General features: G+C 39.8%; 2 protein-coding genes across 2 annotated transcripts; one reads left to right on the top strand and one right to left on the bottom strand.

Moving 5' to 3' along the window:
• Positions 1–6,238: 6,238 nt before the first annotated feature.
• LOC140179971 (uncharacterized) lies at positions 6,239–11,366 on the bottom strand. Its single transcript, XM_072220341.1, has 5 exons — positions 10,964–11,366; positions 9,093–10,879; positions 8,484–8,831; positions 7,709–8,050; positions 6,239–7,474 (listed from the first exon to the last, which is right to left on the bottom strand). Exons 1-5 carry the CDS (start codon positions 11,364–11,366, stop codon positions 6,239–6,241), a joined length of 4,116 nt encoding a protein of 1,371 aa, XP_072076442.1.
• Positions 11,367–17,052: 5,686 nt separating this feature from the next.
• On the top strand, positions 17,053–17,919 carry LOC112756589 (uncharacterized). Its single transcript, XM_025805209.1, has one exon. The coding sequence runs from the start codon at positions 17,053–17,055 to the stop codon at positions 17,917–17,919; it is 867 nt and encodes a 288-aa protein (XP_025660994.1).
• The last annotated feature ends 303 nt before the right edge of the window (positions 17,920–18,222 follow it).

Genomic DNA, 18,222 nt, shown 5'->3' with positions numbered 1-18,222 from the left:
TTCATATTCTCACCAACATTATAATTGCCTGGGCAAATAAAAAAAATTAATCAAAATTTATTTTATTAGGCTCTTTTAGGATTTGAATCCTTTAAAAATTTTTAATATTTTTCTAGACTATACATAATTTTATCAAAATAATCTTATTTTTCATGGGTATATATAATGGTATAAGATAAATTTCATTTTGAGTAAACTACCATTTGTACCCACGAAAGTTGAAAACGCTGACATATCTACCCATAGAAAAAAGAAATTACCATTTGTACCCATGAAAAATGATTTTTACAAGCAAAATTTTTCAAACCCTAAAAAATTATCTAAAAACCCCAAAATACCCTTATCTTCACCACCACACCACCTCCTTCACCCAAACCCCTTTCTAACCCTAACCCTCTTCACCCAGCCACCACCCCTCTTTTTCTTTCTAACACACTCTCATCATTACTTTCCACTCAATCTCCACCGCTGCTCCAATGGCTCCTTGCCACACCCTCCTCTCTTTCATCCTCACAGTCACAGCAACACTTGCTGCCGCTTCCTCGGAGAAGAAAAGCACCTTCATGGTGCAAGTACACCATGAAGTCAAGTCCTCCATCTTCCCAACCCACAAGCATTGGTACACTCCCCACTAACCACTCCATCATCCTCATCTACTCATCACCTTACCACCACCACCACCACCACCACTAACCCCAAATTGCCTCTGTTTCTGTTCTTGCAACCTCCAGTGTCAGTGTCAGTGACCACCCCTCTTTCTCTCCTTCCCTGTCTCGCTCTTGCCAAACAGAGGACCTTCGCACCCACCCCGCCCCTGCTTTGCCGCCGCTAGCAACCCTAGAGTCGCAATGCCCCTTCTCCTCTTTTCACCGCCGACCACCCTCACCTACCGGGGCTACCTTCTCCTCATCACCGAACCAGTGCCCCTGACGGGCCACCGCGCCAGCCACCACCACCGCGGTCCCCTTTGCAAACCAAATTCGCGGTGAGCTCTCTCTCTCTCTCTTTTTTTCTCTTTCACCATTTTTCTTTTCTTCCATAAAAAGTGAATCCAAATACATGAGACTTCTGTGTTTGATTGTTCGGATTTGATCCTCTCTCCTCACTCTCTTCTCACCTTGGATCTGTATTTTTTTTCGCCTTATTTCTATTAACTTTCTCCATGACACCCTTTTCAATGTTTTGTTCCCTCAAACAGCTTCAGATTCAGCTGAAACCAAGATCCAATTTTGACTCTCACCCATCGTCATCCATTTCAAATTTCTCTCTGGGGTGATTTTGATTCCTCCAAAGGTGAAGATTATGGTGATGAAGGAGTGACAATGAGGTGGTTTGTGGCAGAGGTGGTTTGTGGCAGAGAAATGGAGGTTAGATCGGAGAGTGTTCATGTGATGCGAAGAGAGAGATGGGGATGATGGTAGCAGTGGTAATGATAAGGGTATTTTGGGGTTTTTAGATAATTTTTTAGGGTTTGGATAATTTTGCTTGTAAAAATCATTTTTCATAGATACAAATGGTAATTTCCTTTTTCTATGGGTAGATATGTCAGCGTTTTCAACTTTCGTGGGTACAAATGGTAGTTTACTCTTTCATTTTTATTATGAGTATCTTTACTAATTTTGAATATTTGTAAACAAAGATAATAATTTATCCATAAACAAAAACCAATTGCAACAAATCCATACACATTCTTCAACAACTTTTCCTATTATTTTACACCCACCTACACGCATATTCCCTATTCTATAGCTTCAGTAACCCGCCCTCAATTTTCTTTGTTGGCGCATATTCATTTATCCAAATTGCTACCCATTGCACCACTTCTTGGCACAACTGGTACTTCCTTGAAAATCGAAGCAAGCATAACAACCCTATTTAACATGTATTTTGGTGAACCTCGGATTAGTTTATATATATATATATATATTTTGTACTTGTTATAGTATTTAATTTTAGTTTAGGTTAGTTTATATTTTTTACTTGTTATGATATTTAATTTAATATATTTTTAATTTAATTAAAGGATTGGATTTTATATTAGACTTGATATATATATGTCGAGATGGAGTGCAAGGAAACTACCCCTAAATGCATAACTACTTTGTAACAACCATATCACTCTTAACCTTTTTTTTTTATTATTATTGCATACAGTACCTTGTACCTATTATAGTAGATTTAAGTTATTCTCATTAAGTTGTTTCATTTATTTCATGCATTATATATATGAACATAAAAGGAGTAAACTTGATTTTTGTTTATTTTTATTTAGTCTTGTATTAACTCATGTTAATTTTTTTTTTAAAAGAAAAAATTTAAAATTTAAAAAGTTTATATAATAATTAAATTTAAAAATAAAATCAAATTCAAGTAATTTGATTTGAAGTTTGAATTACTTCCTAAACAGAAACAGCCTAACAAGTAACAACCCTATTTAACATATTTTTTTAAATTTTATATTTATAGGTTTACGATTAGATTTTCTCTCGAATACATTTTTTTTAAGTTAAGAATTAAATTCGAAGTCGCGACTTCTAGGTGAGTATGAAAATATTATACCATTTGAGGTAAAGTGATTTCTTTCTATCCAATTTTTTTTTTATTTTGATTTACTTCATTGTTTTTATTTTAATATTTGGCATTTGTATATATCCTTGATCTAAGATTAGTCCGATCTTATTCTTATTTGATTAATGAAAACAGAAAATAATGTGGCCGATGTTATTGTTTGTAATTTTTTTAAAAAATTATTTAAAAGATTCTTTACAAATTATATACGTAAATTCGTAACTGATTTTCACATTCAACTAATGTGATTGTTATAAAATCAATAAACTCCTCTTGAAAGCATCAACTTTACTTGCTTCAATCATCAGGTGCCTGCCTTCTCCCAACAATCATTGTCACGTGAGAGTGATGGAAAAAATAATCAAATTTCTCTTCCAATGCTTCTTTGCACGACGAGTGAGGTAAGCTATATTTTGTTTCTCTATGGAGTAACACAAAACAACACCAAAAATTTTTCGTTTCTCTCCCTCTAAATTATTTTATATTTAATTGTCAGGAAATCCCAAATACGAAGGTCTTGTTTTGCCCGTCTTCCGGTCGATATAATTACTGACATCTTTGTTAGACTTCCTGATCTTGCCTGGGAAATAGGTCGGCTTCAACTCCTCGAGATCAGCCGAGCTATATGCTATGAGGTTAAACGTCTGCTCCTCTGGGTCCGAGTTCCTTATGTTCGTTGTAGATGTGAGAGTGCGAGCAATACAAAGGGGGTGGAGTGTACCTGCAAAGGCACTCCAATGCTTAAGTCAGTTATGATGTCCAGTTCAGAATTGTTTCTTAAAAAATACACTTTACCTTTCTTTTATAGATATATGTTCGTCCGTTACATTCTAGGTGATAAAATTGATTTCGTAACCGATTTTACCTTTCCGTTTGGGACGTCGGTTATGATAATATTAATGCCACCGAGTTATAGCTCATAAGGGCCGAGCAATAACGGCAAATGGCGAGTTATGGTGATGGACAGTAATAGTTATGAGGCCGAGTTATAGCTCGTATTAATGGTGACCATATCACAGCCCCCAAGCTTAGCCTGAAGAAAGTTTTTTAATGAAGCAGGTTGAGCTTTTATAATGAGTTATAACTCGGTAAAGTGGTTACTGAGTGAGCCCCCAGTTCAACGTACTTCATTAAAGTAACTTCCCATCTGCGCCACGTGGGAAATTGTGTGCGCTTTTTATTCAGGAGAGAGAAGGAGTGGGTGCTTCATTAATGTGTTGATGGTTTCCAATGCCTCTTTCGTCGTTTGGTGTGACTGAGGCAGGTTTGATATTTGGAACGTTTTTGGTTGCGATTAATTTTTTCTGCTGATTGGAATTTTGGGCGTTTTTGATTTTCTGCTTCTTGTCTGGAGGATGAGCAAGAGAGGTATGGTCACGCTTGTGTTCTTCTAATTCGTTTCTTCTCTCATCTTCTTTGTATTTCTTGGTTGCATGTTTGTTTACTGTTTCTGATGGGATTTGAGAAGGAGAAGAAAGGTGAAATAGACTGGTCTTATGACTGGGTTGGGGATGACGTGAGGTCTCGGGTGTCATTGTTCTGTGATGAAGCTGCTGTTAAGGAGGTGGATGCTAGTAGGGTGGTGAGGCAGGATTCTGGGATTGGGGTTGAGTTACTGCCCTGTAGTGTTAATGATAGGGTTTATCACCGGGGCAGTGGTTTTGAATTTTTCTATATGCACAGCTGCGTTCTTGAGGAGTTGAGAGTTAGATTACCTTTCACTGATTTCGAATGTCAGGTCTTGAGGCAGTTAAACTGCGCTCCGTCGCAGCTTCATCCAAATGGGTGGGCGTTTCTCCGTTCGTTTGAAATTTTAATGGAGTTTCTGGAAGTTGTGCCTTCTGTTGATCTTTTCTTTTCTTTATTTCAAGCCAAAGGGGTGTGGAAAGGTGGTTGGATAAACTTCAATAGCACCCCTGGTTTTGGCATTTTCAAATTGTACAAATCTTCTTTTAAAGATTTTAAAGAGATGTATTTAAAGGTTAGGGCTTTGGAAAAAGATTTTCCATTTTTCGTGGATGAAAATCTGGCTGAGAGGTTCCCGTTGTATTGGTGCTCGGAACCTCAGAATATCCTCGGTCCTGAGGTTATCTCCCCGAGGAATGTTTGTGTGATTGAGTTTCTTGTTGAAAATATCGGTCGGGGAGACCTGATTTCAATGTATGAGCTTCTGAAGTGGGAAGAGGATAAAGATGCTGTAGTAGCCTATTTGGGTTAGTTATAGGGTTTTTCCTAAGGTGTTTATTGCTTCTTGTCGTATTTCTGATGTGTTTGTTGTTTTCGCAGGTGGTAAATATCCTGGTGTTTCAGTTGCGTCTCTGAGGACGCGCTTCAAGAATAAGAATCTGGAGAAGGAGGTATCGTCGTCTAATGCTGAGAAAGTTGCTGGTGTTGGTGAGGTTACTCAGCCTCGTCAAGGTCGGAGGAAGGTGATTGCGAAGAAGAGAAAGAAGTCCGACCTTGTTGATTTGTCAGATGATTCTGATGATAAGGAAATAGGGGTTCCTCTGGAAGAGATACAGGCCTTTATGGGCAATCAAAAAAGGCTTCATAAAATTTCGGAACAAAGTGAGGCATTTTCGGTGTGGGGAAAGGAGTATCCGTATATGGCTGTGGTGGACGAGTATTGCCAGTCGTCGGCTGATGTTACTCTTGCAAAGGAAGTCGGGGACATGGCTATTGGGAAGTATATGCAGGTAATGACTTTTAATGGTTTTTCCTTACTCTTCCTCTGGGAGTCTTATGGATTGTGGTGTTATTTCTTTCTTCAAGTTGTTGGCCTTCGTCTTGCAAGTCTTGGGCGTAGCCAAGAGTTGAAAAATAAGAGGGTTGTTGCAGAGAAAGGAGAGGTTTCTGTTTTGAAGGAGGAGTTAGTGAAGAGTAAGAGTGTTGCTGCTGAGCTTCAAGGCCGTTTGACTGAGACCGAGAAGTTGTTGAAGGAGACTAAAGAAAGTTATGCTAGAGATGTGGAAGATTTGAAGAAAAGGAAAGTGATTTGGTGAACATACAAACTCGTTTGATTGAGGTTACTGCTCAATTTAAGGAGATGGAGAAGAAAAAGGCGGATGAGATATTAGATTCGTTTGTTGAAGGTTTTGAAAGGGTGAGGTTGCAGGTTAAGTTTTTGGTTCCAGATGCCGATCTCTCTGGCATGGATCCTGGAAAGATAGTTCGAGATGGTCAACTGATCGAAGATGATGGCGATGCAGAAGATGAAGCCGATAATGTTTAATGTGTTTTGTTAGAAACGTATTTGAATTTATTTTGCATATGTGATAGTTGGTTTGTTTTGTTTGAACTTTGTTGAATTTGACTTGTTTGAATTTTGAATGTGGTGCTTTTTATAAAAGCTGTTTGTTATTCGTCGGAAAGTGTTCCGAGCTTATTGGTATTTTTGTTGGTGTTGTTATCTGATAATGGCAGGTTGTAGCTTAGACGTGTATTGGGCTTTGTCTGAGCTGTATTGATAGAATTATATTTGATTGACAATATTAGTTGTATAGTTATCTGATAAAGAAGATAATATTTGTCTCCTACATATTCGGAGTTTTTATGAACCTTTTGAATACAAAGGTGCAGGTAGGCTAGCCTCGTTAAAACCTCTCCAAGCAAAACCCTTTGGGATAAAATCTTGGTAGTAGGAAAAAGAGTACAAGCCTGTCCCTGTCTTTTAACTATAAAATTTCTTTAAGGAGGACACATTCCATGTATTAGGCATGAGTTTACCATCTAGTGATTCTAGCTTGTATGCTCCTTGACCGAGTACTTTTGATATTCGGTATGGGCCGTCCCAATTGGCTACGAGCTTTCCATGTGTTGGTGGTTTCCGAGCAGTTTCGGTTTTGCGGAGGACTAAGTCTCCTTTGACGAATGATCTGCTTCTGACTGACTTGTTGTACTGTCGAGCAATTGCTTGCTGTGCTGCGCGTTGCTTCAAGGCGGCGATGTCTCTGATTTCTTCGATGATGTCTAGCTCGGATCTCCGAGCTTCGTCTTGGTTGTTGATGCAAGTTCGGATTGAGTTCTGGGAGATCTCCAGGGGGATCATGGCTTCCGATCCGTATACCAGCCTGAATGGCGTTTCTTTTGTTGATGTTTGTGGGGTGGTGTTGTATCCCCAAAGGACTTCAGGTATTAGTTCGGCCCAGAGTCCTTTGGCGTCATCTAGTTTCTTCTTTAGTGCATGCAGGATGACCTTATTTGCGGCCTCAGCTAGTCCGTTCGTTTGAGGGTGTTCAACAGAGGCGAAGTGTTGGTTTATTTTGAGATTCTGCAAGAAAGATTGAAACTTTTGGTCGGCAAACTGGCGACCGTTGTCAGTTGTGATATGTTGAGGTATGCCGAAACGGCAAATAATGTTTTTCCAAATGAAGGAAATCATTTGTTGAGATGTTATTCTTGCTAAAGGTTGGGCTTCCACCCATTTAGAGAAATAATCAATGCCGACAATAAGAAATTTTACCTGGCCCGGTGCCGTAGGGAACGGCCCGAGTATATCCAAACTCCATTGGTTAAATGGCCAGCTGATTTCTGAATGATGCATTTGCTCGGCAGGTATGTGTATCAGTGGTGCGTGTCTTTGGCAATTCTGGCATGACCTGATTTTTTGTTGGCTGTCCTGTTTCAACGTCGGCCAGAAGAATCCAGCTCGGAGGATCTTTGATGCTAGGCTCTGAGCTCCTGTATGTGTGCCACAGATTCCTTCATGTGTTTCTGCTAATGCTATGTCAGCTTCTGACTTGTTGAGGCATTTGAGTAGGGGGCGAGTATATCCTCGTCGATACAATGTTCCGTTGAGTATTGTGAAGGAAGATGCTTGCCGTCGGAACCTTTTATCGTTCTCTACCCCTTCTGGTATATTACCTATTTGTAAATAGTGTATAAAGTTGTCCCTCCAATCTTTTAGCTGTGTAACACTTAACACATTTGTCAGAGTAACAGTGGGTGATGTTATTGTGAACTGTTGCAGTGTGGATAACTCGGATTGTGTACTGCCGAGTTTAGATAAGATATCTGCCCTTTGATTTTGTTCACGTGGTATATGTTCTATTTCAAATTTGACAAATTTTTTTGATAATTTTTTTACTAATAGCAGGTATTTAGAGAGTAGAGGATCTTTTACTTGAAAAAGGTCGTTTACCTGCTGTACTACTAGCAAATAATCACAATATACCTTGATCGTCGAGATTTGGAGATCTAAACAGAGTCGGAGTCCAGCGAGCAGTGCTTCATACTCGGATTGGTTATTGCTGGCTTTGAAGGCTAAGTGTATTGAGTGTTCAAGTATGAATCCGTCCTCGGCTTCCAGACGAATTCCTGCTCCACAGCCCCCATTATTGGAAGATCCGTCTACATATAAGATCCATTGTTTTGTATGATCTTCCTCGGATGGTGTAGTAAACTCGGCGATGAAATCTGCTAGAAATTGTGACTTGATCGGTCCCCTGGATTGGTATCTGATATCAAATTCAGACAGTTCGATCTGCCCATTTTATGAGTCGTCCTGCGATTTCTGGTTTGTGTAACACTTGTCTCAGTGGGTGATCTGTTCTGACGTAGATAACGTGGCTCTGGAAGTAAGGTCGGAGACGTCTTGCCGAGAATATTAGTGCCAGTGCGAGCTTCTCAATCCTTGGGTAATTGAGTTCGGCATGTTGGAGAGTCTTAATGACAAAGTATATCGGATGCTGGACTTTGTTTCTTTCTGATACAAGGGCCGAACTTATCGCCCAATCAGTAACTGACAGATATAGAAATAAGTTTTCCCCTTGTAGGGGTTTTTGTAAAATTGGCGGTTGTGAGAGAGTTGTTTTTAATTTGGAAAAGGCTCTCTCACAATCGTCGTTCCATTCAAAATTTTTTTTCTTTTTAATTGTTTGGAAAAAAGGAATAGAAGTTGAAGCTAAACAGGGAACAAATCTGGAAAGGGCGGCAAGGCGTCCTGTGAGACGCTGAACTTCTTTTACTGTTTTAGGGCTGGCCATGTCCAGCACTGCTCGGCATTTGTCTGGGTTTGCCTCTATTCCCCTGCATGTTAGTAAAAAACCTAGAAACTTACCCCCTTGAACGGCGAAGGCACATTTCTCGGGGTTGAGGCGCATGTTGTACTGGCGGATCTGGCCGAATATTTCTGTGAGGTCGCTGATGTGATTATGTCCGGTTTTCATTTTGGCGACCATATCATCGACATAAACTTCGATATTCCTGCCGATTTGTTTAGCGAACACTTTATCCATAAGGCGTTGGTAAGTTGCACCTGCGTTCTTTAATCCAAATGGCATAACTTTATAACAATAGTTACCGAAATCAGTGATAAAAGCTGTTTTATCTTGATCAGAGGGGTGCATTAGTATTTGATTATACCCTGAATACGCATCCATAAAACTTAAAGTAGCATAGCCTGATGCATTGTCTACTAAAGAGTCTATGGATGGTAGGGGGTAAGAATCCTTTGGGCATGCTTTGTTTAGATCGGTGAAATCGACGCACATGCGCCACTTACCGTTTTGTTTTCTTACCATTACCACATTGGCTAGCCATGTAGTGAATCTGATCTCCTTGATAAATTCGGCGTTGATGAGCTTTTGTGTTTCTTCTAGTGATGCTCTCCTCTTTTCCTCGCCGAGTTTTCGTTTCTTCTGCTGTACTGGTCGGACTGCCGAGTTTATTGCCAGTTTATGACTGATAATGTGTGGATCGATTCCGGGCATGTCTGATGGTGTCCATGCGAAAAGGTCGGCATGTTCTTGCAGGAAGGTTGTTATTGCCTGCAACTCAGATGCATTGAGTGAGGTACCTACATATGTGAATTTATTAGGGTTATTGTTGAAATACACTTTTTGTAGGTCATCAGAGGGTTTTGGGCGATCGAGGAAATCAGCTCTTGGGTCCAGTTCGGCTAGTGTGTGCTCCTTTTGGTTCAGGCCGACGTTGTTAACTTGTTGCGTGGAGCGGTTTTGGAATTTCATGCTGATGTTGTAACATTGTCGTGCCTCTTTGTGGTCGCCATGAATTGTTCCAACCTGGTTTTCCTGCAGAGGAAACTTTACACAGAGATGAACTGTAGATACAATGGCGCCGAACTTATTTAAAAAAGGTCGGCCGAGAATAATGTTATATGGGTTGAAACAATCGACTACTAAATATTGAATATCATTAGTTTTTGAAAGAGGTTGCTCACCCAGTGTGGTTTGTAACCACACTGATCCGAGTATTGGAACTCGTTCTCCCGAGAAGCCGACCAAGTCTCCTCCTGTTGACTGTAGCACGTTGTCGCTGAGCTTCATCTTTTGAAATGTGGAATAAAACAGAACATCGACACTGCTCCCGGGATCCAAGAGTACTTTTTTCACTAATAGATCCCATATCTGAAGGGTGATTACCACAGGGTCGTCCAAATTTTGTATATTGGAGTTAAAGTCGGCCTGTGTGAAAGTGACTTCTGGTTGTGGGTTAGTGATTGCTACATCTTGTTTCGGTCCTTCTACCGAGCATATTGCTCTGAACGACCTTTTCCTTGCCGAGTTTGTGTATCCCCCACCTGCATATCCTCCTGAAATACAATTGATTATACCTCGTGGTCTTTCGTATTGGCTTGAAGATGCCTTCTCTTTTTCTCGGTGTTGTTCAAAGAGGTCGTTTGTTGTGGAACTGGGGCCGCGTTTTTGGATGTGACCACCGATGTATTTGTCTAGGTGACCTTGTCTTGCTAGTCGTTCTAAGAGATCTTTGGCGACCACACAATCATCGGTATTGTGGCCGTGTTTCTGGTGGAAAGCGCAGTACTTTGACTTGTCCACGTTCTTTGCATCCTGGTATGTGCCGGCCTTTCTTGGAGGCTTAATTAGTTTGGAGTTCAAGATCTCCTTGATTATGTCTTCCCTCTTAGTGTTAAACTGCGTATAAGAATCAAATCGAGGTGTTAGTTTAAAACTTTTCTTAACGATTGAGTTCTTATCTTCTTCACGGAAGTGTGACTTGTCAGACTTCCGAGCTTGTCTGAGCTCCTCGATGTCAATTTGTCCTTTTGCTTTCTCTCGAAATTCTGCTAGGATCTTTGGTTTTGCTACCGCGATCGTCTCCTGGAACTTCCCGGGTCGGAGGCCGCTTTTAATTGCGTGCAGATGGACCTCGGGGTGGAGATCTGGTATGCTGATCGCGACCTTGGTAAAGCGAGTCATATATTCCTTTAAGCTTTCGTTTGGTCCTTGCTTGATAGTGTTCAGGTAATCAGAATCGTGCAAGTATATTGCAGATCCAGCGAAATGTTCTTCAAATAACTTCGCCAACTGATGAAAGCGCGAAATGGAACCTGCAGGCAAAGCACACAACCAATCAAGTGCAGGACCGTCTAAATAATTCAGAAAACAACGACATAAAACTGTATCTGATGCACCATTGACGATCATTATTGATCGGAATTTCTTTAGGAACTTCCTCGGGTCTCCGAGTCCATCATAAGGCGTGAGAGTCAACGGCAGAGTGAACCTCTTCGGTAGTTCGAAGTTCATTACTTCTTCTATAAAGGGGCCTACAGGGTCCTCGGACTCTTCTTTCTCGTCTTCGGGCTGCTGCCCTTCGTGTCGAGCAGTTTCTGAAACATGAGTCGGTTGGGATTGATGTTCCTCGTCTTCCGCCTGTTGGCGATGAGTATCGTTGTGCTCAATCCGAGCATGATTTAGCTCAGCAATTTGAGCAGCCATTATTTGGTTCTCGTCAGCCATTCGCTGATTGGCTTGTTGTAGCTCAGCTACCATTCGCATGAGTTCGGACAGTGAAGGAGGCGGTACATCAGCCATGGATGCGGATGGAAGTGATGGGACCAAAAGAAAAAATATGATTTCCTCGGCCCCACGGTGGGCGCCAATTGATCTTGCCTGGGAAATAGGTCGGCTTCAACTCCTCGAGATCAGCCGAGCTATATGCTATGAGGTTAAACGTCCGCTCCTCTGGATCCGAGTTCCTTATGTTCGTTGTAGATGTGAGAGTGCGAGCAATACAAAGGGGGTGGAGTGTACCTGCAAAGGCACTCCAATGCTTAAGTCAGTTATGATGTCCAGTTCAGAATTGTTTCTTAAAAAATACACTTTACCTTTCTTTTATAGATATATGTTCGTCCGTTACATTCTAGGTGATAAAATTGATTTCGTAATCGATTTTACCTTTCCGTTTGGGACGTCGGTTATGATAATATTAATGCCACCGAGTTATAGCTCATAAGGGCCGAGCAATAACGGCAAATGGCGAGTTATGGTGATGGACAGTAACGGTTATGAGGCCGAGTTATAGCTCGTATTAATGGTGACCATATCAGTTTATATTTTTACCTGTTGTAATATTAGTTTAGGTTAGCTTATGGTTTTACTTGTTATGATATTTAATTTAAGAGGAGTGCTAGGGACCAGCACTTTTGTTAAATTCTGGCTAGTACTTAACCATCAAAATGAAATTGAATGATTCCACACCATTAGATGCAATCTCACACCATTAAAAATATCATTGATGGCTAATTAATGGCTAAAAACCATAAAATCAGCTGGTCTCCTAGACTTTCTCTTAATTTAATTTGATATATTTTTAGTTTTGTTAAAGGATTAGATTTTATATTATGAGTTTATGATTAGATTTTTTTTCCGACCTAAAATGAAATCTACAAATACTACTTATTAACCTATTGTAGTATTTGTGACAAAGTATAAAATGTATAAATAAAATTAAATGAGTTATTTTTTAATGAGATAAAGTGATTTTTTTTATTCGAATTTATTTTATTTTTATTTTGACTTAATTTATTTTTTTATTTTGGTATTTTGAATTGTATATATTCTAGACTTAAGGTTAGTCCAATCTTATTCTCAAGATAGATTTAATTATTGAAAATAGAAAATAATGTCGTGGATGCTATTGTTAGTTTTTTTAAAAAATTTATTTACAAATTATATAAATCCCATTCAGATATTTTTGTTCGGTAGAATTAGGGACGTCAATAGGGCGGGGCGGGAGTGGGAGCGGGGACCTCCCCATCTCCGTCCCGATCCCCGCCATAGGGGGATAATCGTCCCATCTCCATTCTCCGCGTTCTCTGTGTTTTCTGCGGGGCTCCATTTTCCATCTCCCTATGTTGAACATTTATATGAAAATTATAGTGAAAAATTAAAAAAAAAAAACTACAAAACATTATTACAAACATATCTTATCCAAGATTATAAGTCAAGAAATACAAAATAACAAATCATAGTCCATAAGGGGGTAAGCACTGAGTAGGAAGAGTGGCCGGTAGCGACTGGCGAGGGGTATGCTGCTATGGCTGTAATTGTGGAGACAACTATGGGGGATTGGGATTTCGGAGTTTTGAACTTTTTTGGAGAGTTGGGGCTTCGAAACGGCACGAAGTGGAGTAGTAGGAGAGAATGGAAGACATTCAATAAGGTAGGGTTAGGATTTTCAACAGGTGAAATTACTAAAAAGTCCCTATTTAAAAATAATTTCAGGGTATTTAAATAAACTCATCAAGAATTCGGAGAATTGTCGGGGATGGGGCGGGAATCCCCGCTCGGGTCCCCGTGCCTGTCTCGGAGGGATTTTAGTCCCCATCTCCATCTCCACAGAAAAAATTCTCCACCTTCGAGTCCCCATTTGGGGCAGTCCCCGCAAGGATCCCTGCGCTTCGGAGAATTTTGGTACCCCTAGATAGAATCTGTTTTTTTTCATATTACAATTTTTGGTGTGTTTTATTTTTTTTATTTCGTAATAATATAAAAATAGAATAATCGTATATAATATTATAGAATAAAAAATAGTATTTGTATATAAAAAATCAGTTATTATATATTTATATATATATATAATTTAATTTATTATATATTTTATATTTATTCTGCTAGGGAGCCAAAAAGAATCTTGACCATATGTATAATGGCGTGGTTATTTAGTCTAATAAAGATAAATAACAAAAATCACTTCACATATTACCTAAATTCAAAAACTATCATTGAGTTATTTCACATCAAATTTCAAATTTCAAATTTTAAATCCCCAAATTTCAAATTTCAAATTTTAAATTTTAAAAAAATTTAGTTACTTATTTTAAAAAAATAACCATCTGAAATCCTAATTTACTAAAGCATTTCACTCCAATACTCTCTTCTTTTTCAACTGGCGGCCACCCCACCTTCATCAATAATCATCTCATTTCACCATCGCTGCTTGGCTTGTCACACGCCACTCACCCTTAGTAAAAATAACCATCCACCTAATGATACAAATAATCATCTGCATACCTAATGAATTGAACATCTAATATATTTTAATTTTATATAACTAAACCCAATCCAATCAAAATAATCATCTACATAAAAATTAAAATAACCATTCGCATACCTACTAAAATGACCATCCTAAATTGATTGTTAAAATAGAAGAAAAAGATGATAAACAGAAAAAATAACTATGATCATCCAATAATTTAATTTTTATTAATAAAAATGTATAATTTGACACATGAGTTTTATGATTTGATGTAACCATAAAAGTGGAGAAACAAAAAATAAAAAATAAAAAACTTAAACAGATGAGAAGACATGAGTGAGAATAAAAAAAATAAGCAATTGAGTGTTTGATTTGATATTGTCTTTAAACACGCGTGCGTTACATCTACCATATTCACACGGTGAATTCAAATATCGGCGTCGTTGAGCTTTTGGCGGCGTATGCGGGAACCCGTGGCGGCATCGGCTGGAGTCTGCGGCAACGTCAGCGACACGGTTACGTGAGGGGAAGGAAAGGAGTTATATTCGCGGTGAGGCTCTGACGGCAGAGTGGGGCGGCGCTGCTCCGGGAGGGCGGGACATCGCTGACCGCGAAAGGAGGATGGCGCTGCTTCAGGAGGGGGCGGCGGTGCTGAGGTTTTGGTTACTTGGTCGCCAGATGGTTACCGCCGAGTCGCCGACTATGAGGAGAGAGGGGACTATGAGACGCAGAGTGGGTGTAGGTAGCAGATGGAGGGTGAATAAACAAGTGTAATTACCTGTGTCATGCACGTGATAAGATTGAAATTATAATTTTAAATTATTTTTTAAAAATTATTTTGAATTATAATAATTTGATTAATAAAAAAGTAACATGTTATGCATTGTTTATTTTTTTTAATCTAATGTTAATTGGATTAAATCTAAAATAGTTATTAATTGGTTTTAATAATTTACTTTCTTCAATAAATCAGACATATATACTGAATGTGATCATAAATAATATAGAAATAGTTAAATCCACCACCAAATATATTGGCTATTATCACACTATAAAACAAATTAAATATAAAGGTTATTAGCACTTATAAATCTATAAAATCGCACTGTTTTTTATTCGTGCAAGGGTTTACTTATCAAATAAACTTAAAATATGAACAAAAAATATTTATAAAATGGACCTAGCATCACTTGAAAGAATCACGAAAAATAATCAACTTACCTTATTATCCATGAGAACCATTTATATATAAGTTGTCTTGTTCTTGTCAAATTTGGATAGAACTTTCCATATCCTTATATATTAATTTTGTTAAATAATTCTATATATATATATATATATATACTCTAAATCCCACAACTTTTCAGCATAGAAAATTACATGAAATATCTTTACCCTATGAAGATGGGTTTAATGAAAAAGATATACTAACAAAGGCAAAACCAATACATATGAACAAAGAGTATCTAGAATATTTCAAACAGTAAAAGCAAACAGTACTGTCGGCAAATAGTACCCAAACAGTAATCATTTAGGGTCTATAAATACCAAAGGCCTTACTCATTCAAGATCATCAAATACTTGAAAGCTCAAGAATCCTCTCTACTCTTATATATATATATATATATATATATATATATATATATATATATATACACACACGGTAGTTTTTCTTAATATATATACATATACATAAATAATTCAATACATATACATAAATAAAAAATATATGAATTATATTTTGTTAAACTCTATGTTACCGGTTATTAAAAATATTTAAATTACATATATTAATTTTTTTGTTATAATTATTTCGTTTAATATATATGATTATTTTTTATTCTACAATCGTTGAATAATTTTTTATTTTATATATCTATATATATTCCTCAATTCTAACCCCATTCATACGCATATTAACAGTTTTTTTCTTAATAGTGATGTTTTAATTTTTCGTTTTTCTTTTTTTCACGTATCTTTCATTTTTTTTAAAATAGTGATGTTTTAATATTTTTTTAAAATACATTTTTCTTAATAATTACATTACTAATATGAAATATAAAAAGAAAAAAAAGTAATACATATATCCAAGAAAGAAAAGAAACTTAAAAATCAGAAAAAAAGAAATTTTATATTAAAAAATATAAAAATAATAAATTCAAAAAGAATAATCATAATATATAAATTGAGTCAACAATTTAAATTTCTCTAAAACTAATTTAATTAAATACTAATAATAGAAATAAATTACTTAAATAATATTTGTTACGGCCTGGCCCAGACCGTTTGCGAGCTGGCCCAACCTGTTGACCACCCAACCTGAACTGTCGGGCATGAGCAGCTCAACCACCGACCCGGACACGCGTCCTTGACAGCTCTCCACCACAGCTGTATCAGGAAGCTTCGAGGAAGGTGGGTCTCCCTTTGCGGGACCCACTTCTGACACAGTATATATGGGGAGGGTCCTACCCCTCCCCCGAGGTACGACACACATCACTTTATCCCTTTTTCGCCTGCACACTCAAACTGACTAGAGCGTCGGAGTGTCTTTGCAGGTGACACGCCCTCCACACGAAAAGCTCGGGACGTCGGTTACTCCAGTTTCACCCTTCGCGACTTGAATCCAGGCCACACCCCACCGATCGACCCGAAGATCCTTCCGAACCGTCCGGTATCTGACCTACCGAACATTGGCGCCGTCTGTGGGGATTGGCCCAAATGGACATCGTACAAGGTCCAGGAGACCATGGCCACGGAACGGACCCCGAGGGGGCAGCCTCTGTCGCCTCTCCCTGGGAGCGGACGAGGTCCCCTCCCCGACGTATCGAGCGGGCTACACGATCCCAGGAGAGACGCCCCTTTGGGGGAACAGGCAGCAACAGCGCCAGGATGATACAGGAATTGCGCTATATGATGCAAAACCTGGAGTGCCAGCTGGCATATCGAGAGCGCCGTCAACGAACGCCCGAACCAACCGAATGCCATTCTCCCATGGCACGGGGAAGAACTCCTCAGAGAAGTCATTCCCGGCGTACACGTAGCCCACGGTCTGAATCTGAAAGTGCCTGGGAGGAAGAGGAGCGCCCCAAAAGACGTCGGGACCCCGTGATATACACCCGACCTGAAACAAGCGCTATAGAGCGAGATCGTGAAGACGGAAGAGAAAGGCCAAGGAGAATAGAGCGAGAACGAGAAGGCGGAGGATAACGGCCCAAGAGAACACGCCGGCCCGTGATAATGGGCGCGACCCCCTTTCATCGTTCCATCCTCGAGGTCCGGCTACCAAAGCACTTTGATAAGCCGACTGACATGAGGTATGACGGAACCCAAGACCCCCAGGAACACCTGACGACCTTCGAGGCCAGGATAAACCTGGAAGGAGTTGGAGATGAGGTGAGGTGCCACGCTTCCCCGGTCACCTTGGCGGGGCCAGCGATACGGTGGTTCAACAGCCTCCCGCAGGGCTCGGTGGCTAGGTTTTCAGACATCAGCCACGCTTTTCTGGCCCAATTTACAACCAGAATCGCAAAGGTAAAACACCCAATCAATTTGCTCGGGGTAACTCAGAGGTCCGGCGAGCCGACCAAAAAATATCTAGATCGGTTTAACAACGAGTGCTTAGAGATCGACGGGCTAACCGACTCAGTAGCTAGTCTGTGTTTGACGAACGGGCTCCAAAACGAGGACTTTAGAAAGCACCTCACCACGAAGCAGGTGTGGATAATGAAGGAGATCCAAAATGTAGCCAGGGAATACATTAATGATGAAGAAGTCAGTCAAGTCGTGGCTGCCAACAAGCGGCAGCCCTCCTACAATCAACCCCGGCAGCACGGTAGCAGAGAAAGGAAAAAGGAACACACCAGAGATGGTGGTCCGAGCAAGGCACCCAGGCCGTTCCCTCGAGTCAGGAAGTTTACCAATTACACTCCCCTCACTGTCCCCATCATAGAAGTTTATCAACAGATAGCCAAGAAGGGAATATTGTCAAAGCCTCGACCTCTGAAGGACCGAACCGGAGGGAACAAGAGCCTTTATTGTGACTATCATAAGGGCTATGGACACAAGACACAGGACTGCTTCGACCTGAAGGATGCGCTGGAATAAGCAATCCGGGACGGAAAACTAGCCGAATTCTCCCACCTCATCAGGGAGCCGAGGAGACGAGATCGCGATCGTGAAGGAGAAGACAAGACCCGCTCAGTAAAGCGACGTCAAGAGCCGGAGGACAACGACCATGGCCTTACCATAGTGAACGTGGTAACAACAAGGAATGCGGCTCTGAGGTCGAAGTCGGCACACAAGAAAGATTCCAAAGTCCTGGTGGTTTCCTCGTCTTCCATGCGAAGCGCCAAAAGGCTTCCATCCATATCGTTCGGTCCGGAAGACCAATGGTTTGATGAGGTTGCC

This window comes from Arachis hypogaea, chromosome 16, assembly GCF_003086295.3.
Source record: "Arachis hypogaea cultivar Tifrunner chromosome 16, arahy.Tifrunner.gnm2.J5K5, whole genome shotgun sequence".
Lineage (NCBI taxonomy): Eukaryota > Viridiplantae > Streptophyta > Magnoliopsida > Fabales > Fabaceae > Arachis > Arachis hypogaea.
The sequence above is the reverse complement of the archived record's forward strand: the minus strand, read 5'-3'. Positions and strand labels throughout refer to the sequence as shown.

Excerpts from the sequence above, each read along its gene's own strand:
- LOC140179971 (XM_072220341.1), bottom strand. The coding sequence starts at position 11,366 with ATGGCTGATGTACCGCCTCCTTCACTGTCCGAACTCATGCGAATGGTA. Across the intron at positions 8,832-9,092 it reads CTACATGGCTAGCCAATGTG|AACGCAGGTGCAACTTACCA; the intron begins GTAATGGTAAGA and ends TTTGGATTAAAG. Across the intron at positions 8,051-8,483 it reads TTGCCGCCCTTTCCAGATTT|ATCGAACTGTCTGAATTTGA; the intron begins GTTCCCTGTTTA and ends TAAAATGGGCAG.
- LOC112756589 (XM_025805209.1), top strand. The coding sequence starts at position 17,053 with ATGGGCGCGACCCCCTTTCATCGTTCCATCCTCGAGGTCCGGCTACCA.